The sequence below is a fragment of the Salmo salar genome, chromosome 01, assembly GCF_965601325.2.
Source record: "Salmo salar chromosome 01, fSalSal1, whole genome shotgun sequence".
NCBI classification, from domain to species: domain Eukaryota; kingdom Metazoa; phylum Chordata; class Actinopteri; order Salmoniformes; family Salmonidae; genus Salmo; species Salmo salar.
The window spans coordinates 169,737,586-169,753,524 of NC_138291.1; the positions used below are offsets into that span (position 1 = coordinate 169,737,586).

Consider the following 15,939-nt stretch of genomic DNA (forward strand, 5'->3'; position numbering starts at 1 on the left):
TCAGCTTTTCAAGGTCATCCATTCTTGTTCTGTAGTCACAACAGCCAGTCACCATAACTGTTAAATCAAGTCTTTCTTTCCTTTTTTTTTTATAAAGCCCCTATCTATGATTGAATGATGGGTCATTCATATTCAATGGGACCACTAACTTTTTGTCTACTCACAGAAATGCATTCTGTATATTCCAAATACTTCAAATAAACATGCCCTTCCCCTGCTTGGCAGGCAAGAATTCTACCACAAATGCTTGAGGAAAAAAAGAATTTAAACTGTCCCAGCCAGTGTGCCCCTGTTGTCGTTCTTGCACCAGGTCAGACCTAGCCTGCGTGGCACTCCTTGTCACCCATTTGTAATACCAAACAAGTTATTGCTTTCACCGATTACTTCAAGGCAGGGAAGAATGAAGGGTGCATTGTGAAAGTATTCCAACGGCCAAAATGACGACCCGGGACCAATGAGATGGGAATGCGCGTGGTGTTTAGAAAAAAAACGGATTGGTCCCATCGTCGAAGTGTTTCCAAGGAAGCAGCGATACACGGAAGTAAATCCATCTCTAAACATGGCTGTTTGTGTTGAATAGATACAATCAAGTTCACTGATATGTAAAGCCATATGGGGATATTATTAATGTGCTACTAGCTAAACAAGTACGTCTATGAGGCACAGTAATCATGTTCACTGATGAAACTTTGGATGCCTTGGGCGTTGAGTCGCTGTGGAGGAAATCGCAACAGTTTGCACAGGAATCGGTATGTTCTGTTGACTACCTAGTTAGCTAGCATCAGAGGTTTGCTATGGCATGCTAGCTGATTTTTGTTGTTTAGCTAGCTAACTATTTCGTGTACGTTTACTTAACTGGCCATATATGACAAGGCTATAGGCCCTGAAAAGATCAGACACGTGAATACTACCAGTGTCGAATATTGCTAAAGCTCTTGAATCTGCCAATCAATGCCTTTTTTTAGCTAGCCAAAATAGTTAGCTAGTTAGCGATGATAGTCTGGAGCAACAGTCGGCACATCCTGATCAGTGTTGGTGGTGGGCTGACCACGTGCATTGTCCAACGTGTCATTTTCAGCGTTGTTGTGAAGCCCAACACATTTCTAAACATACTAGTAGTTAGTTGAATAATGACAAGGTACACAAAAGTGGGTTTCTCATCAACAGTTGGTGGAATTACTGACACACTTGGGTCAACTGCAGTCAGAAACATTATTTTTGCAATGCAACATTTCTTCTTGACAATCATCAAGCCAGGTATGGGCATGTTTAAACATTTTATATAGGCCTAATATAATCCTAGTAGGGTATGTCTGTTGGTTTTTCAGAGAGGTTGTCAAACCCGGCCCGTACACACAGCTCAGGCTGAAATACAGCCCCTGCTTAATGCAGATAATGGCACCCAGACGGATCCACAAGACCACCTCATATACCAACTCCCCCTTAAAGGTGAGCTCCGACCAGAGTCTCCCGGGCTGAGGGACTTCCTGCATCGAGTGGAGGACATGGTTGTCAAGGAGTTGTCCAGCAACGCCAAGAGTCATGCGTTTGATGGGTTCGACGTGAATTGGGAGGATCAGAACGAGACGGTGAGAATAGTATAAGTAACACACTAACAAAATGTGCAATATTTCCATGTAAAACATTTTTTTTTACTATTTTATTTAGTAAATATTTTCTTAACTCTTTATTAAAACTGCATTGCTGGTTAACGGCTTGTAAGTAAGCATTTCACTGTAAGGTGAAATGCTCACCTGTTCTATTCGGCGCATATGACAAATCTAATTTTATTTGATATTGGACAATGTTTTTGTGTGCATTTCCCCATGTTGAATTGTCAATTCTAAAATGTGTTTATGTGTAGGTTTCATGCATACATTGTCTCCACCACCCCAGTGCCCAGGAGAAGGGTCTTCAAGTTACCAGCGTATCCTGGAGTTGCACAGGTTCAGTAATCGCCTGCGCCTTCGGTCGGTATGTTCAAACTTCACATTCATTTGCCATCATGTTTGCCAACATCGTAGTTGTGTAGCCAGAACTTGAGGTGAACAGTGACCTATCTGTCTCAGTGTTGATGACGGAGACTGGAGCACAGAGAAGTCCTGTGTGTGCACTTGGAACCTGGACCGCAGAGGCCTGAACCCCAAACGACCAGACACGGTCATAGATGTGGCCAGGCCAGTCATGTCTCTGTCCTTCCACCCCTCTCAACCCTCTCTCATAGCTGGTATGCACTTCTATGTTGCTTCTGCCAGTGGTTTGATCACCAACTGATCTAAGTACATAAATACAACAGTCCTGTGTAGCTCACTCCTTACTTCTCTCACCATCTACCCAACACCACAGGGGGTCTTTACAGTGGAGAGGTAGTGGTCTGGGACACAAACAGGACGCAGGACCTAATTTTGGCGCAAACAGGAATGTCGACCGACTCTCACCGGGAGCCAGTCTACCAGGTATAGACACCTCATACTGTCTCCTATGGCACTAAAATACACCTTCATTCAGGAGAACACATGTTAACTGATGGTAAATGCTTTATCTAGTATTGGTTATTCTCATGGTGTAATTTGTACACAGTCCCTATGTACTGTAGGTCCCTTGTATATTACTAATAAACCACATTAATATCACATAGTGGTGAGAATCTTTATGGGATGACGACAGTAAGATTTTTGATAGCAGGGTTGTGTTCATTAGGCACAAAACAGAAGACGCGATTGAAACTGAGGGACAACCTGGACTTGTCTAATAAGAAACACTAATTTTCAGTTGCAAGTCGTAATAAACACGACACAGGTCTGAACAAGTGTGTTTTCAGGTAGCCTGGGTCCCTGGACCAAGGCGAGGGGAGATGGTGGTGCTGAGTGCTGGTTCTGGGGGCAGGGTGCTGCTGTGGACAGTGGACTCAGACGAGGGGAGGCTGGTGCTCAGTGCAGGCTTTGCCCTCGTCAGACAGCAGGTGCCTCACAACAGTGCACTGAGCAAGGTGAGACTCGGGATACAGGGGCCAATGTGGTGATTTACAGACCGTGAAAATGTGTGATTAATAGATGAAATATGATTGTGTTATTTACAAAATTGTCTGAAAAGACATTTATCTATGGACATTTTCTTAAACCTGATGTTGTTCTTGTAATGGTATCTGCCTGCTACAGAACAGAGGGAGCAGCAATGTGGGGGTCACCTCCCTGGCCCTGTCCCCCTGGGACTTGGACACATTCCTGGTGGGCTCCGAAAGCGGCCTGGTCCTCAAGTGCTCTTTCTCAGCACAGACGCTGGCAGCGGCACCTCCCGATGGAGAGAGTGTGACTCTGCGTGCCCCAGCCCAGTTCTCCTTCAGCCCCCGAGGAGGCCCTGTCCACTCTTTGCACTGCTCCCCTTTCCACAGGTGAGAGAGACATGGGTGGGAAGATCAATTGCATACTTCTCACATCCCTTTGGATGAGAAAGCCAGAGGTCCCTCCCCTCTGACCTCCAGTGGGTTTTGAGAAGGAGATGACGCGAGGAGTGCAAATGAGATCTTCCCCATGGTCAGGCCTGAAGGTGGTTTTAGTGAGAAATTAACCAGACTGAATGCTTGAGACTATGGTTTAAGATTTACAAAAAGAAGAGAATTGAACTGAACATTTCTTTACTCGGAATTTGTCATTATACTGTGTTTTGATGCCAAAACCCAGGAACGAACCAGTGCTATTCATGTTTACCTGTTTGTTAAACAGTTTGCCCTGTTCCTATAGTACATTCGGAAGCGCGTAGCTAACTCGCATCTCGTAATAAGTTTTGAACTCTACAGCTGTAAAATGCTTTATAGTACCATATTCTGTCAATGAATCAAAGTTATGATCTAGTTGACTCCCATTTCGTGTCTAAGGAACCTGTTTGTCAGTGTGGGGACCGACGGCCTGGCCCATCTTCACTCTCTGCTGCAGCCCGATCCGCTGCTCTCGCTCCGGGTGTCCGACTCATATGTGTTCGGGGTACGCTGGTCACCAACAAGGCCCCTCCTCTTTGCTGCGGCCACAGGACAAGGTATGCTCCATTTCAGCTCATTCTCAATTGGTTCACAGAACTTCGCTATAAATGGTGTGACTTGAGCCAGAGTTAATATATTGAAAATCATTAAGGGCCCCCCCCATTCAGACTTACAATAAGTTAACTCCAGTCTGAAACAGTCCCTAATCGCTAAAAACAATGGCACATCTTGATGTAAAGTTAACTCAAGATCATCAATTAACCTTTTAGTTTTTCACTAAACAGCCAAGTTTAAAAGCCCATAACCTTCTCTCTTCCCAGGTCTGGTGCAGATATTTGATCTGGGCAGGAAGTCCCTGAGACCAGCAGCCACCCTAGACCAGCTCACAGGTGGCCAACCAGTCTACTGCCTGGAGTTCAACCCCAGACGGAAAGACCTGCTAGCGGTGGGCAACGCCGACGGCTCCGTCAACATCTGGCACCTGAGCACGGAGCTGACGGAACAGGGGCCCCGAGAGACTGCCAAACTGGAGCAACTAGCTAATGAGGTGGCAGAGTGAGTCGAGGCAGGAAGGAGAGGGCCAATGAAATTACAGAATAACAGGGTCGTCTCAGTGCATGGTTGCTGGCACATCTGTGGATGTATATAGGTAGAAGAACGTGGGTTTTTGTGCCATATTATTTTAGATGGATTTGTTATCTTTTGTGATGGTGAAACATCAAATATTACTCAGTAGGTACTGAACTGGTTAAGACTTTTTTTTTGTACTGAAAACATGTAATAAAGGCACAGAAAACACATTTCCAGTTCTAACCAGTAGCGTTTATTAAAGCACACCGCAGTCCTTATTGTGATGTTACAGCATACCATATCTATAGGTTCTTAAATCCAGCGAAAGCACTAAAACAGCTAAAACATTCAAATGCAGACAGATCCACTAGGCTATCGTCAGTGAAGCACAAAGAGTGATATATAGCTATAGATAGATACTGATAACTATGGAGTATTCTAGTGTCAGAATCATGCAGTTTCAGCCGTGTTTTTGTATGTGTGCGTGACAAACGCATCCCGATTGGTCACTGGCAGGCAAGGGATCAGTTGACAAAAAGCGAGCGGGTGAATTCGACAAAGTCGAAGGCCGAGGGCATTTCCCGGCCCTTGCTGTCTAAGTAGGGCTTCATGTGCGAGATGCAGTAGTCTGCCTGTTCCTTGGACAGATTCTGAATGAAGAGGAGAAGAGATGGTCAGGTATGAGGTTTTATAACCTTTTAAGTTTTGCTAAGTTATTTAAGAGACATTTATAAATGCGCAACTTATGGCTGAAGCTCATACTCAAATGCTGGTCCTATTTAATACTCATTTCTATAAGCACTGACAGAGCCAGAAAGTGATGGAGGGAAGACCGGACTGTAAGTACCTGGTAGAGCTCCTCCTTGGTAACGTAGGGCTTGGCATCGACGCTGAGGGCTCGGAAGGCGCTCTCAATCTCCTCGCTGGACTTGACATTCTCTGTCTCGCGGCTGATCATGAAGGCCATGTACTCCTGCAAGGACACATTGCCATCCCTGGAAAACACACAATTAAATCAGTTACCCATAATAAACCAAAAAACACAAGAATAGAAGAAAATGAGGCAACAAGACACACCCATTCTGAATAAAATCACATTCTTGTGAATGTTGGCTTTGCTCAAACTACTGATCGAAAACCCCAAGTAGAGATGAGTGAAAAAGCTGGGGTTGCTGACCTGTTGGGGTCGACAGTGTCGAGGATGGACTCAAACTCGGGGTCTGGCTCTCCCTCCTCCACCATGGGCAGGTCGTAACCCAGTGAGCGCAGACACGACTTGAACTCCTGGTGGTTCAGACGGCCAGACTTCTCTTTGTCAAAGTGCCTGGGAGCAAAGAGAACATGGTTGAGATTATTGGGAGTTTCTTTACTTTAAGCAACTACTTGGTATGACTAGAAGGTATGGTGAAAATGACCACCCACTCACTTGAACACCATGTTAAAATGGCCATCACTCACTTGAACACCATGTTAAAATGGCCATCACTCACTTGAACACCACTGTTAAAATGGCCGCCACTCCAACATCATGTTAAAATGGCCGCCACTCACTTGAGCATCATGTTAAAATGGCCGCCACTCACTTGAACATCATGCTGAACTCCTTCAGGGCATCCTCTGTCACTCCAGTGGTGTTCCTATGGTGGAAGAGAGATACGACAAGATTAGGAAATATGTTCACTGCTTGTGAGGTACTGTATGTGTGTGTCTCTCTGACCTGGCCTGGATCTGCTGCTCCAGGTTGTGCTGCATCCTCATGCCCAGTTGGTCTAGCTGGTCCCACTGCTGGGCCAGGCCCACCGTGCTGTGTTCTGTGTACTTGTTGTCCAGGATCAGAGCCTCCTCCATGGCCGCACCCAGGTCCTCAATCTTCTTCAGCTGGCTACGCATTGCCCGGATCTCCTGGTGCTTGCGCTACAGACAGTGGCACACAGAATGGTGAGGGTATGCAATTACAAAAGTAGTCAATACAGCTGAAATATAATTGGTACTTGCTGTGTATATTAAATCAAATGTCATTTGTCACATGCGCCGAATACAACAGGTGTAGACCTTAGGGTGAAATGCTTGCTTACAAGCCCTTAACCAACAATGCAGTTAAGAAAATACCTAAAAAAAGAAATAAGAATAACAAATAATTAAAGAGCAGCAGTAAATAACAATAGCGGGGCTATATACAGGGGGTAGCGGTACAGAGTCAATGTCAATGTTCGGGGGCACCGGTGTCGAGGTAATATGTACATGTAGGTAGAGTTACTAAAGTGACTATGCATAGATAACAGAGTAGCAGCAGTGTTGTGGGAGTGGGGGGGCAATGCAAATAGTCTGTGTAGCCATTTGATTAGCTGTTCAGGAGTCTTATGGCTTGGGGGTAGAAGCTATAGGAGCCTATTGGACCTAGACTTGGCGCTCCGGTACCGCTTGCCGTGCGGTAGCAGAGAGAACAGTCTATGACTGGGGTGGCTGGAGTATTTGACAATGTTTAGGGCCTTCCTCTGACACCGCCTGGTATAGAGGTCCTGGATGGCAGAAAGCTTGGCTCCGGTGATACGCACTACCCTCTGTAGTGCCTTGCGGTCGGAGGCCGAGCAATTGCCATACCAGGCAGTGATGCAACCAGTCAGGATGCTCTCGATGGTGCAGCTGTAGAACCTTTTGAGGATCTGAGGACTCAAGCCAAATATTTTCAGTCTCCTGAGGGAGAATAGGTTTTGTCGTGCCCTCTTCATGACTGTCTTGGTGTGCTTGGACCATGTTAGTTTGTTAATGTGGACGCCAAGGAACTTGATGCTCTCAACCTGCTCCACTACAGCCCCGTTGATGAGAATGGGGGTGTGCTCGGTCCTCCTTTTCCTGTAGTCCACAATCATCTCCTTTGTCTTGATCACGTTGAGGGAGAGGTTGTTGTCCTTGCACCACACGGTCAGGTCTCTGACAACCTCCCTATAGGCTGTCTCATCATTGTCTGTGATCAGGCCACTGTTGTGTCATCAGCAAACTTAATGATGGTGTTGGAGTCGTGCCTGGCCGTGCAGTCAAGAGTGAACAGGGAGTACAGGAGGGGGTTGAGCACGCACCCGAGGGGCCCCTGTGTTGAGGATCAGTGTGGCGGATGTGTTGTTACCAACCCTTACCACCTGGGGGCAGCCTGTCAGGAAGTCCAGGATCCAGTTGCAGATGGAGGTATTTAGTCCCAGGATCCTTAGCTTAGTGATGAGCTTTGAAGGCACTATGGTGTTGGAACGCTGAGCTGTAGTCAATGAACCGCATTCTCACGTAGGTGTTCCTTTTGTCCAGGTGTGAAAGAGCAGTGTGGAGTGCAATAGAAATTGCATCATCTGTGGATCTGTTGGTGCGGTATGCAAATTGGAGTGGGTCTAGGGTTTCTGGGATAATGGTGTTGACGTGAGCCATGACCAGCCTTTCAAAGCACTTCATGGCTACAGACGTGCTACAGGTCGGTAGTCATTTAGGCAGGTTACCCAATTTGTAAGTCGCTCTGGATAAGAGCGTCTGCTAAATGACTTAAATGTAAATGTTACCTTAGTGTTCTTGGGCACAGGGACTATGGTGGTCTGCTTGAAACATGTTGGTATTACAGACTCAGACAGGGAGAGGTTGAAAATGTCAGTGAAGACACTTGCCAGTTGGTCAGCGCATGCTCGCAGTACACGTCCTGGTATTCAGTCTGGCTCTGCGGCCTTGTGAATGTTGACCTGTGTATTTTATTCCTCCTGATATTATTTTAAATTAGTATAACTTTTTTAAATTCTGTATTATTTGGAAGGGCTCATAAGAAACCATTTCATGGTAAAGTCTACACCCGTTGTATTTGTTGCATGTCACAAATACATTTTTATTTGATTTGAAATAGCCAAGATGGTCTCCTCACGCCCCCCATACATTTCAAATGTTTATTTTAACCCTAAACTGGCACACCTGATTCTATTAGTCAACTAACTAACTCAATCAGGTGTGCTAGTTTAGGGTTAAAACAAAAATGCAAAACAACTGGTGGGGCCTGAGGAGAGGGTTGTGAAACCCTGGTCTATAGCATAAATAATGAGGGATTCTTCCTTACCTTGGTTGCCTCAAGTTGTGATTCCAAGGTTCCGGACTCTTCTACCATGCAGGACCTAGATGCATACACACAAGTGTCAGGGGAGAGGATCTTGACAGGATGATAAAATATTGGGATAGACAACATGCCACAGCCATCAAGATCAGGTGACACAGTCGCGCACACAGGCTCACAGTACCCACAGAGTCTGCACCCACACCCATCTGCTTGTAGGAACCCTTAGATCCAACCCCATTCCTACCGTGAAATTCATATATTTCAATATACTAGAGGTGTGTCAAGAGATTCTAAACAAATCTTGAAATTTACAAATTTAAACCAACCAATGATTTTTGTAAAGAAGCAAAGTCAAGATTTTTCTGAAACCTCAATATTTTTGGGAAAATTTCAGAGAACATTTGGTGAATTAAAAAAGGGGAAACACACACAAAAAAAACTTTCCATCACTCAAAATGTTCAGAGCAACCCCTCCCCCCCCCCCTCCCAATGCATGCCAAAGAAGTCAACTCATAGCCATGGTAACCTATACCATGCAAGGTTAGGGCTACTGTGTACAGGGCAGGAAACTGCATTTTAACCCTGAATCAGTTGTGAATTAGTCTAACTATATATATATTAAAAAAAAAGATATTTCAAGTAGTGTCCAAAAACACATTTTGCAGTATCCACCCCTAAATTTGGTGAAAGAAATATCCCCAAAAGATGAAAGTGAAGACTTTTCACTCCTTTAAAACAGTGCTCAATGTTGCCATACTCAAAAAGAGTATCCAGACCAATCATGAGATTGATCTTAGTTTCAGGAAGCTACATTGGGGTGACGTTAGTAGAGATGTAACTGAGCAAACCGATCTCAAATGGTGGATTTTAGAAGTGTATGAAGACACGCAACCCAGAGGGCGTGATGGAAGTAATGAAGGGTGAAGGAAAGGCGAGTGAGGGATATATGGAATGGAAAACCATGAGAAAAAGGAAAAGACCTTCCGGAAAGATCATCACCGACTTCATATTGAATGACACGGACAACCCGTCGATAAGCTATGCTATTTAGAAAAGGAGGGAGGGAAGGATGAAAATAAAGTAAATACCAACAGAAAGAGGGAAATTAGAGACAGACAAAAGGGAAATTATACAACAAAAACTGTCAAAAGGGGGGAAAAAAGCTTACAGAAACTCAGTAATAATACACAATAGAACTTGGGATTCCCTTTAACATAGTGATACCTGGTCCAGTTTTACCTTTACTTGACAGATACCTGCCTACCTGGTGGTTCTATGTTAACCAACATATATGATGCAACATTTTGCCACTGACCTGACAACAAACCTGTTTGGTCCAAAACAATGTCACTCAAATCAACCCTCATTGATTTGACCCCATTCACACAGTCAGACACACAAACACAGTAGGGCAGGATCACAAAATTTGACAATATGACAATAAAGAAAAGACGAAGCAGACTAAACTCTTTGGTCCCATAACCTGCTGTATGTAAAATGTGTGCTATATCTTCGGAAAATAAATAAATGTGACTGAATACCAAACATAATGATGTTTGTTTCCAACATCAGGGATGTTTTCCTAAAGTTAAAACCACTTCGTGTTTTCTTCCCTTGCCTGATACTAATGAGTATCACGATACTAGTATCATCCCAGCCCCAACTGAGAGATAGTAAAATGTGATATTAACCCATCCAGAAGATATGTCCTGATTAGCAAAGTTATCCAAGCATCAGCGAGGTAGCAGCAAGAGAGAGGGAGAGGAAAGGGTGGGGGGGGTGGGATGGGAAAAGAGAGAGAGAAAGAGACAACGGTTAGAAACACTAGGCAGGGACAAAATGGTCACTCCATCATCCCCCCCTAAACAAACATATACAGACACAGAAATAGTGGGAGCACAGGAGCATCTGCAGTATGATCCCGTTTTCATTTCTAAACGTTCACAGACCACTTGTGCGGTTGTGTAAAAGTTGTATCAGTGCTCCCCCACCCACCTCCCAAAATCTACAGAACACATGATAAACTAAGCATGCGTTGCCTGGGGCCAATTCAGTGAGGAGCAACATTCAGAGCATTGCAGATATAAATGCAAGGTGTAGAATAGAGAAACTGTAAAGAATCATGTCAGTTTCATATAAACATTTATCTGCAACATTACACGTTGTGCTCTGATGAATAGCAGCTTCCTGTTCTCTATGGCTGAGAACATGGTGGCAGAGAGACACAGGAGGCAGATTTCTGAGCAGCAGGCACTTTTAAATTCCAGGTAGCTCCATTGATTTATCATTGTAGTAAGAGAATCTAAAGAATGATGCATGCAACATTTAAAGACATCTCAATGCTATTCATGCAGGTGACGTTACTCAACGAACTTAAACTACATTCTTTAAACAGCCACAAGGCCTTGGAAACGTCCCCATTCTATTCCTAGAAATAGTATTTGATTCCAATCTATTAAATTGCCAAAAGGAATGTTGATTAAGGGAGTTCTGTGAGTGCACTGTCTTCCTAGCACAACAGATCCAGACCCTACCTGGTCTCCTGCAGCCACTGGTGGAATGCATTGGCGTGCTGCGCAAACTCCTGCCGCAGCTTGTCGTTCTCCTCCTGCCTCCTCTGCTCCTTCTGCAGCTCCAGCTCTCGTTCCTATACAGACAGAGAGACAGAGAGGGATGGAGATGGATGGATGAAGTGCTTCCCAGACATGACGTAGATCAAGACATCGGCCCCCAGAGGCCCTCATTGGTTCTGGACATAAGTAGAGCATTACAGTGGGGAATAGGACAACATTTGAGATGTGCATGTCCTCCTTACCAAGCCTGCTCCTCAGATACAGCACTAACGTATAGCCAATTCATATGGTCGTTGTCATGCCAATTGGTTGGTGATACAGCACAAACAGATCTGGGACCTTGCTACCTCCCTCCCTCTTCTCCCTTCTAACCTTGATGATCTTCTGCAGGTTCCTCCAGGTCTCTTCCAGGGCCTCCATGGTGAACCAGGTGTAAGGGTTGGACACCACCTGGTAGCTCTTGATCTGCCGGTCCAGCTCGGCCAGCTGGTTGAAGTCGGCCTGCGCCGAGCTCAGCGATGAGCGGAAGGCCTCGTGGGCGTCGCGTAGCGCCCGGATCTCCTCCAGCGAGTTGCAGCGCACCGGATCTGTCAAGTCCTCCTCAGCGTTCTCAAACCAGCTGTTGAAGGCCGATGCCTTCTTGGCAAAGGTCAGGAACAGGTCTTCCACCTGGAGACAGAAGCAAGATGGAGGTAAGAGGTCCACATCCACTAAGGTTTTTGACTTCGTAGGTGAAGGATAGTCTATTGCTGTTCAAAATTTGAACATTAACAACGATGATATCTATGAATAGTAGTCATGATATCCTCATCGTAAGTTAAATGACAATTATCCGTCATCATAGTCTTTACATACCTTCCTGAAGTGTTCCTGGGCCTCCAGCAGTTTCTTCTTGCGGGCCTGCGAGTTGTCGAGAAGCTGGTTCCAGCGCTTCATGAGGGCAGCGTGGCGCGCCTCGATGGCCTTGGACTGGACGTGCTTGGCCGCCAGCAGCTGGTCCTTGAGGGCCGTGATGTTGGTGATACCCTCCTGCTGGAAGGCTTGCAGCCCTGCGTCAAACGTCTCCTGTGGACCCGAAGGGGGAACATGAAGCATAGGAGAACGTGTCTAGCTTTCTTGCACAAAATGGCTGCCGTAGCATCACTCATTTGGGAGCTACATACTGCTACACAGTACCTGCTTAGTGAGCAACGTCTGCACAGAGGAGAGATCTCGTCCGTAGTCATCAGTCTTCAGGCTGTTCTCCTTCTCACCTGAACAAACAACCAGACAGTATAAATTCAGTGCTACACTTAAAAATTAAACAATGCTCTCATCTTTCTGGGAACACACACAACAATCATATTGCAACACCAAAGAATGTTGAAGCCTCATCCTCTAAACCTTCCCCCTTCTCAGGTCTCAAACCGTACCGATCCAGGACTCCACCACGTCAGCCTTCCAGTTGAACTGCAAGAAGGCAGAGTTCTCATCCAGCTTGGCTTTTCTCATGGCAGCGGCCCTCTCCAGCTCAGACACCTTGCCCCGCAGGGACGCCATCTTGGCTGAGATGCTGTCCACGTGGTGGTTGTTCTAATGGAGGGACACAAGCAAAATATGCATTTAACAGTGTGGGTGAATTGACAACAGCCAAGATAAGTGGAAAATCATTGTAAAAGTTGGTATTTTTTGTGTGAACTATTGCTTAAACACTATTTCAGCTGGTACCGGTTGAAGAGACGGAAAGTCTATTTATTTGATATTTTATAATTTTCTATACGACAACAGTATTGTCAGTGTTTACCTTCTTGATGAGCTCGTCTCCGTTGGAACACACGTCATTCACTCTGTCCCTGTGCACGGAGAAGTCAGTCTCAAACGCCTCATGCTTCTTCAACAGGCCCTGCACAGCAGCCAGGGTATCCCCGTAGTCTTCACTTCCCACCAGGTTCAGCTTCTCGTTAATCCAGGCTTCCTCCTCTTCAACATTCGCAACAAACTGCTGGTACTCCAGCGACTCCTCCAGCCTCTGTCCCCTGATCACACACACAGAGGCACACACAGATTAACACTCAACATCAATAAATGTTTAAAATGATAATGGTGTTTCATTGCAAAGCAGGCCTGGGAATATGTGTGTGTGTGTGTCAGAATGTATACGCGTGTCTGTGTTCCTAGTCTAACCTGGCTGCAGCCAGGTCCTTCAGCTCCGTCCAGTGCTCCTCAAACTGGGCCAGCCTCTGCTCAATCTCATCCTGGCCGATGGTGTTGTCATCGGACAGCTTCTTCCCTGTGTCCTGCACAGACTGGATGGCCGGCTCATGGGCCCCCAACTCAGCTTCCAGCCTCTTGTGTTTCTTCCTCAGATTCTGCACTCCTGTCAAATCACGTCCATAGTCCTCCGAACTCACTAGCAATTTCTTTTCTCTGGATAGAGAACAGGGAGTGAAAGAGAGAGTGTGATTACTAACAATGTCTCAACATCGAAAAACCCTCAGACGTTGACTTGCATCCATTCCTCCACAACTCCAGGCGGCGCTCTTACTTGATCCAAGACTCCTCGTCGTCCAGGTCCCTGAAGAACTGGTGCAGGCGGTGCGACTCGTTGAGCTTTGCACGGCGGCCAGTGGCCATGCTCTTGATCTTGGCGAAGCGTCCATTGACGGCGTCACGCTTGTCCTTAACCTGGGTGGGGTCGAAGGCCGTGCTGGCCGTCAGGCTGTCAGCCTGGCCGTTCAGGTCCTTCAGACGATCCTGTGGACGGACAGAAAGATGTTCAAACCAAAGCACTAGACTGAACTCAGTGGATGCCTTTGTACAAAAACATGCATCATAGACTTGGAAGTTGTTCAACAAAGGACACTTGGTTTGGTAGCCGTCGAAAGCTTTCAGTCCGAGGCAGCGTCACCTTTCAGCCAGTCAGCATATAAAGGTGTGTAATCTGACAGATCCTTTAGTACATCAAGGCCCCCAGCTGAGCCCAGCATCAATCCCGGTTTCACAGAGATACGGAGATGTTGAATACATTACCTCATGAGCAGAGATGTCGGCTTCCAGAAGCTGGTGTTTCTTCAGCAGGTTGTTGACTGAGGCCAGGTCTTTGCCATAATCCTCAGAGGCAAGAAGGGCCTCGACCTACAGAGAGAAAACAAGAGGAGATAAAAATATTTTTTTCCAAATCTAATCTCAGCCTCTTCTTTTGTTTTTGTTTTCCTACAGCACAGGTAGGCTAATGGGTTAACAAGTCAAATCCATTTAAATAAGAAAACTAAATAGCCTGACAGAATCTCAGATCCAGAGGTGATGTTGCCTTTTTGGGTGTCTGTCCAGTACTTAATCTATGCAGGTCTCAGATAAATCCTATTGAACATCAAGGTTTTCAGTACAGAATACACAATTTCTCATCACAGACCAATTATCAGCATCTTTAACTTTGAGAATTGTGTGGTGGATGGAGATTTGAAATTAGATGAAAGTAGTCTCATATTGACATCTAGAAAATATGTTTATTTTTTTCATTATTTTACCTCAGAGAGCCAGAAGTCAAAGTCCTTGATGCCAGTGTTGAAGTTCTGCTGCTTGTTGGCTTCTTTCAGCTTCTGGCTCTTCTCTGCCGACTTGTTCACCAGGAACTGCCACTGCTCGTCCAGGGCACCCAGACGCGACTGGTGAAACACACACCCAGGTTAGATACCCAGCTTTGGAACAATAGATGTTGAATGAGGCAAGAATCGGTTCACGTAGCTTGAATGCCATAGGAACAGTTAACATTCTGTCTGCAATGTTATCACCATATTTTTTCTCAAAGGCTTTCATCCTTGAAGTGGCATTGTAGAAGTACATATAAACTCAGTTTCACAATTCCTGACATTTAATCCTAGTAAAAATTCCCTGTCTTGGGTCAGTTAGGATCACCACTATTTTAAGAATGTGAAATGTCAGAATAATTGTAGAGAGAATTATTTATTTCAGCTTTTATTTCTTTCATCACATTCCCAGTGGGTCAGAAGTGTACATACATTCAATTAGTATTTGGTAGCATTGCCTTTAAATTGTTTAACTTGGGTCAAACATTTCAGGTAGCCTTCCACAAGCTTCCCACAATAAGTTGGGTGAAATGTGGCCCATTCCTCCTGACAGAGCTGGTGTAACTGAGTCAGGTTTGTAGGCCTCCTTGCTCGCACACGCCTTTTTCAGTTCTGCCCACAAATTTTCTATGGGATTGAGGTCATGGCTTTGTGATGCCCACTCCAATACCTTGACTTTGTTGTCCTTCAGCCATTTTGCCACAACTTCGGAAGTATGCTTGGGGTCATTGTCCATTTAGAAGACCCATTTGCAACCAAGCTTTAACTTCCTGACTGATGTCTTGATATGTTGCTTCAATATATCCACATAATTCTCCTTCCTCATGAAGCCATCTATTTTGTGAGCAAAGCACCCTCACAACATGATGCTGCCACCCCCATGCTTCATGGGATGGTGTTCTTCGGCTTGCAAGCTTCAACCTTTTTCCTCCAAACATAACGATGGTCATTATAGCCAAACAGTTCTATTTTTTTTTCATCAGACCAGAGGACATTTCTCCAAAAAGTACGGTCTTTGTCCCCATGTGCAGTTGCAAACCGTAGTCTGGCTTTTTTATGGCAGTTTTGCAGCAGTGGCTTCTTCCTTGCTGAGCGTCCTTTCAGGTTATGTCGATTTATAGGACTCATTTTGCTGTGGATATGGATACATTTGTACCGGTTTCCTCCAGAATCTTC

General features: G+C 45.4%; 2 protein-coding genes across 15 annotated transcripts in view; one reads left to right on the plus strand and one right to left on the minus strand.

Annotated features, from left to right (window-relative positions):
* The first annotated feature begins 292 nt into the window (after positions 1-292).
* On the plus strand, positions 293-4,776 carry dync2i2 (dynein 2 intermediate chain 2). Of its 4 annotated transcripts, none has more exons than XM_045693215.1 (9): positions 293-749; positions 1,307-1,589; positions 1,865-1,974; positions 2,070-2,227; positions 2,347-2,456; positions 2,822-2,989; positions 3,159-3,391; positions 3,875-4,032; positions 4,297-4,776. In XM_045693215.1, exons 1-9 carry the CDS (start codon positions 682-684, stop codon positions 4,533-4,535), a joined length of 1,527 nt encoding a protein of 508 aa, XP_045549171.1. In that variant the 5' UTR covers positions 293-681; the 3' UTR covers positions 4,536-4,776. The 4 variants fall into 4 exon arrangements, with proteins under 4 accessions (XP_045549171.1, XP_013998516.1, XP_013998494.1 ...); XM_014143041.2 differs by having other exon boundaries at positions 297-749; positions 1,450-1,589; XM_014143019.2 differs by having other exon boundaries at positions 299-749; positions 1,329-1,589.
* The window catches only part of sptan1 (spectrin alpha, non-erythrocytic 1), a 55,106-nt gene continuing 43,943 nt past the window's right edge, over positions 4,777-15,939 (minus strand). For 7 of the 11 annotated variants that reach the window (XM_014142961.3, XM_014142977.3, XM_014142942.3 and 4 more), the window contains 17 exons: positions 14,704-14,841; positions 14,207-14,311; positions 13,722-13,930; positions 13,361-13,603; positions 12,981-13,212; positions 12,610-12,769; positions 12,374-12,450; positions 12,053-12,262; positions 11,570-11,866; positions 11,159-11,271; positions 10,316-10,333; positions 8,628-8,682; positions 6,264-6,460; positions 6,130-6,183; positions 5,724-5,870; positions 5,394-5,541; positions 4,777-5,196 (listed from right to left, as the gene is read on the minus strand). In XM_014142961.3, the coding sequence (XP_013998436.2) occupies positions 5,071-5,196; positions 5,394-5,541; positions 5,724-5,870; positions 6,130-6,183; positions 6,264-6,460; positions 8,628-8,682; positions 10,316-10,333; positions 11,159-11,271; positions 11,570-11,866; positions 12,053-12,262; positions 12,374-12,450; positions 12,610-12,769; positions 12,981-13,212; positions 13,361-13,603; positions 13,722-13,930; positions 14,207-14,311; positions 14,704-14,841 (2,529 nt within the window). In that variant the 3' untranslated portion in view covers positions 4,777-5,070. The remainder of the gene's footprint in view (positions 5,197-5,393; positions 5,542-5,723; positions 5,871-6,129; positions 6,184-6,263; positions 6,461-8,627; positions 8,683-10,315; positions 10,334-11,158; positions 11,272-11,569; positions 11,867-12,052; positions 12,263-12,373; positions 12,451-12,609; positions 12,770-12,980; positions 13,213-13,360; positions 13,604-13,721; positions 13,931-14,206; positions 14,312-14,703; positions 14,842-15,939) is intronic. The other 4 variants (XM_082956352.1, XM_082956344.1, XM_082956337.1 and 1 more) reach the window with 1 other exon arrangement.